Raw genomic sequence first — 5,000 nt, 5'->3', positions numbered from 1 at the left:
GCACCTACTTTTTCATGTCTAATGCTCGGCGTGTCTATCCGCTAAAGTAAATAAAAACAGCGTTGCCACGTTTCGCGTGTTGAACTCTACCCCTGTAAGCCAATTGTCTACTTTACTCAATTTACAAAGTCCAACTCAATTCCAACTATGCGGCTGAGGGAAGGAGTATCACTAATGTAAACAAAACCAACGGTACCACATCTTCCTTATGTGATGGTAAGACTTGCTGGTGCAGTGGTACCGCCCAAGCATGTTAACCTAGTCCCCGTCAAGGACTGAAAATTATCAGAGCACTGCAAGCCGGTACCCGACTCTGCTGGGCAAGTTGTGTGCGTGTGTGTATGGTTGCGCGCGAGTGCGTATGTGTGACGTGTGTGATTCACCACGGTCTTTGATCACGTGTTGGACTCGTGATCAACAGCTATTTCCCATCCGGAAGAGAGCTAGAGCTCATATATGCGAATGTGTGTGTGTGTGTGTGTATGTACGCGCGTGTGTGTATATATATATGCGTGTGTGCGCATGTGTGTGTATGTACGCACGTGTGTGTATATATATATGCGTGTGGGCGCATGTGTGTGTGTACGTGCATGTGCATGTGTGTATGTGTAGATGTGGGTGTGTGTGGGTATGGGTATGTGTGGTGGACTCGTGATCGACAGCTATCTCCCTCCCAGAAGAGAGCTCAGAGCTGGTATGACCGATCTATGTAGGATCTATGACCCTACACGCACACACACACCCAACTCCCCACCCACGAGAGTTGGAGTAACGACTCGAAGCGCAGCGATACTGAAATATTTCAGCCCTGGGCAGGATTCGAACCCGGACCGCAGTAGTGACAGTCGGAGACTCTACCAACCGCGCCACCGAGTGTGTGCGTGCGCGTGTGTGTGTGTGTATTTTTGTACGAGTATGTATGTGTAGGTGTACTGTGTGTATGTGTGCATGTGTGTGTGTGTGTGTGTGTGTGTGTGTGTGTGTGTGTGTGTGTGTGTGTGTGTGTGTGTGTGTGTGTGTGTGTGCATGTGTGTGCGCCCATGTGTATGTGCGTCCGTGTGTGTGTGTGTGTGTGTGTGTGTGTGTGTGTGTGTGTGTGTGTGTGTGTGTGTGTGTGTGTGTGTGTGTGTGTGTGTGAGGCTAAAACATTACCCATGGATCAGGCCATATATAAACTTTGATCTCTTATACGGGAGGGTAATAACTGTCGATCAAGTGTCCAGCACGTGATCCAGGACTGTGGTAAATTATGCAGTCATGGATCCTGAGATCCACAGATGTGCACATAAATATAGGATAACAATTATCACATTCACAAAGACTAATTTCTTAATTATACAAAATGGCGCTCATGTTCCGAATATTTTAAAACTTCTAATAGAGTTTAACCTTTTTCCTTTAACCCATGCAGACATGCAGTTAAACCATTCACAAACCCTTTAGTTAACAAGCCATAGTTAAACTCTAACCAGCAAACCCGTTAGCTAAGTTAACATGGGATTTTCAGACTCTTCCGGAGACTGGGGTCGCGATCCAACGGTAGCCCGTGCCAGCCTGGGGTCCGGTTACTCCCGGATGAATGAAATAATGTGTATTTGCCAGAATAAAGACTATGAAGTGGATCACTGCAATAATGGCAGTGGGCATAATTCATGTATGTGTGTGTATATATATATATATATATATATATATATTATATATATATATATGTTATATGTGTGTGTGTGTATGTATAAGATGTGTGTTTGTGTGTCAGGGATCCAATTAGTGAGGCATTTAAGACTCCGCCTCTCATGGATGACGTCAACGGAATGGGTGGAGCTTAGCTGACAGCCTTGATCACTGTACAGAGTTTCGATTGATTTGACTCTGTTCCGTTCTGGGGCCTAGCGCGGGTAAGTGGCAGATATTGGTGACCATGCATAGATGACATTAAGATTTTTTTTCTCGATTTTTAGTTGTTTGTATTCAATCATGATAATAAACACGAGATATATACTCGATGTCGGCGCTTATAAGGAAGTGAAAACGGCAAGTAAATATTGGAAAATCGACCTAAAATGAGATGAGAAATGGAGAGTCCTGTGGAACACACTATAGTCTTTGATATGTCTGACACCAGCCGTGTGTGTATATATGTATATATGTATATATACATATGTGTATGTATGTATATATATATATATATATATATATATATATATATATATATATATATATATGTATAGATAAGTATTTTAGACAAATTATTTGGATGATGGAGAACATCAACAAAGGGGAAGGCTCGGAACCCTAAACACACTAACGTTTCGTTCGCGTAGAACTTCTTCTGAAGAAGTTCTACGCGAACGAAACGTTAGTGTTTAGGGTTCCGAGCCTTCCCCTTTGTTGATGTTCTCCATCATCCAAATAATATGTATATAGGTACATATATGTATATATATATGTACATATATGTATATATATATGTATATATATTGTGACGGACTAACAACATTGTCTATTCCACAGATGCACCACCATTTTTTTTCATTTATGTTAATTCATGATAATAGTATTAATGAAAAAATACTGAGCTTGTTTGTTGCCTATGTTTCCATAGAGTGGTCAGTGTGCTACACGAAAAAAGGAAGAGGAAGAGGAGGAGGAGGAAGAGGAGGAAAGCGATAATAAGGATATAGTGGAGAAAAAAGAGGGGGAGAGAAAAAAAGAGGAGGAGGGAAGAAGGATAAGGAAGAGGTAATAAAGGATGAGGAGGAGGCAATGAAGGGTGAGGAAGGAGAGGAACAGGTTGGTGGAAGAGGGGGAGGAAGGAGGAGGAAGGAGGAGATCTAGAAGATGAAGAAGGTATTGGAGAACGAAGATGAAGGAAAAGAAAAGGGGAAAGCAGGAGAAGAGGCTGAAGGAAGAGGAGAAGGAGGGGGAGGAAGAGGTGGGTGAAGAGGAGTAGAAGAGGAAGAGGTGGATGAAGAGGAGGAGGAGAAGGAGGAGGAGGAGGAGGAGGAGGAGTCTGCCATATTCCGTGCAAACAAGGCTAGCGACCCCATTTCTAAACTACTACAACCATGGGCTAACTACAGCAACTACAATAACTACGACACCAACTACAGTTACAGTATCTACAGCATGCAGGCTTCCTCGTGCCTGCGGTAGTGCCGTATCCGCAGAAGGCAGGCAACAGCAGGAGCCCCGCCCCCGGCGACTTCGTCAGCGTCGCCGTCGGGTGGGTCCTGAGGGGCGCTGTCATGAACTCGACCTACCTTGGCCCGCATGGCCTTGAAGCCGCCGGAGCCCTCAGACGTCTTCTTACCACCGCTGTCGCCCTTCGTGCTGCCCCGCCCTTCTGCAGGAGGTACCATGGGCTCCTTCTCCTCCGCCTGCGTCTCCGTCGGGGAGAACTCGTCCTCGCTGAGGCCGTTGAGGCTGATCTTGGGCACCGCTCTCGAGGACGTCTCCTTCCTGAGGTCAAGGTCCTTAGGTCTCGGCCTAGACGACTCGACGACGGAGGAACTCTTTGGGTTCTCCTCGCCGGCGTCGCCGAATGAGGCCGAAGTGGAGGAGACGTTGGTACTGCTGAGACTCGACCGCCTCTGGGTCCTGGAGAACCCGAGGGCGCTCTGCAGGATCTGCGCCCCGCTTCGTCGCTGCTTCGCCGGCGTCTGCGCCGGGCTGGTCGTGCAGCTGGAGCTCCCCCTGGGTGAGATGGAGCCCTTCTTCGTCTTCTTGGTCACTGTGAAGCCACCCCTGGGGGCGGTGGCCGCCACCAAGGCAGCAGTCTTAGGCGCATGGATGGAGGACTCGCTCCCCCGCCGGAGGGAAGACCTCAAACTCCCATTTCCTTCGTCAGCCTCGCCGGCGGGAGCGGCGGTGGTGCCGCCGTTGACGACGGCACTGCCGCTTCCTCCTCTGGCGTCACTCTGGACGGGGGCGCTGCTGAGGGCGCCCGAGCTCTCGGTCTTCTCGAGCCACTTGCTGGAGGGCGCCACAGAACGAAGAGTCCTCTGCTGGGGAAGCCAGAAGATTTTTTGTATAAGTATTTTTCTATTTCATTTGTTTACTTTCCGGTTATGCTTTTATTTGTATGATTGTGATCATTACTATTATTGTTATTAGCATTAGCATTACTGTTGTCATTTCTGTTACCATTATTATTATCATCACCAAATATAGAATGTATAGTGTAGGTAATGAAAATACTGGAAATGGGAACACTGATAATATATTTCAAACAATTAGAATATTGACAATGTAACGTTATCAATACTAAGAATACTGACAACTGATCATTGTCAGTATTGAAAAAATCCGCAATATATTCATGTTAATACTAAGAATAAAAACAACGTTATTGTCAATAACAGATCAATAACGGTAGTGAAAGTGTAATATTTTTGGTGATTAATATATAGACGACTCATGTGGCACGTGGCACGTCACATATAGCACATGACATAATATTATGGTACGTCACATACATCACGTGGCACGTGTCAAAAGTGACCCACCCGCACTCCCTGACTGGCGCCCCCAACTTCCTCTGCCACCACGACCCCCGAGTCTTCACTCGAGGACATCTTCGCCTCCTCCTCCTTCTGCGTCGCCGTCGGAGGGATCACGACCTCGCCTGATCCGCGCCCTTTGGGTCTGGGGTCGTCTCGGGGCGCAGCGCCCCCTTCTGCAACCGGTTGGGGGGCTTCGGTGGTCTGTCTTCGATGGTTACACTGTAACAAGGGCAAAGGAGAACGCCACCTTACTGAGAAACTGAGGCCATACCTGCTACCCAGGGGTTAGGGTGGTGGTCTTGTAGAGGACCATCATGATAGAGGGCGAAAAGTCCTTTGACTTTGTAGAACAAATGGTAATACTAAACTCTACTCACAAACAAGGTATACACGGATATATTTTATGGGTTCTGGAATTTGATTACATGTAGAAAAATATAGATCTAGAAAGGAGTACGGCAAAACGATACTCCCATCTTATTTGTTCACAGTTTCCTT

The 5,000-nt window shown here is 46.7% G+C and overlaps 1 protein-coding gene across 12 annotated transcripts in view; it reads right to left on the bottom strand.

Annotated features, from left to right (window-relative positions):
- Positions 1-5,000, bottom strand: part of LOC143026116 (uncharacterized) — a 300,921-nt gene that overhangs the window by 21,294 nt on the left and 274,627 nt on the right. For 11 of the 12 annotated variants that reach the window (XR_012966447.1, XR_012966449.1, XR_012966448.1 and 8 more), the window contains 2 exons: positions 4,506-4,721; positions 3,261-4,004 (listed from right to left, as the gene is read on the bottom strand). Coding sequence is in view for 9 of the 12 variants with exons in the window: in XM_076186146.1 (XP_076042261.1) it covers positions 3,261-4,004; positions 4,506-4,721 (960 nt within the window). In the remaining 3 variants the exon portion in view is untranslated. The remainder of the gene's footprint in view (positions 1-3,260; positions 4,005-4,505; positions 4,722-5,000) is intronic. The other variant, XM_076186124.1, reaches the window with a different exon arrangement.

The sequence above is a fragment of the Oratosquilla oratoria genome, chromosome 1 (assembly GCF_046742065.1).
Source record: "Oratosquilla oratoria isolate Oo_2021 chromosome 1, ASM4674206v1, whole genome shotgun sequence".
Taxonomy (NCBI): domain Eukaryota; kingdom Metazoa; phylum Arthropoda; class Malacostraca; order Stomatopoda; family Squillidae; genus Oratosquilla; species Oratosquilla oratoria.
This window is presented reverse-complemented; position numbering and strand designations above follow the sequence as displayed.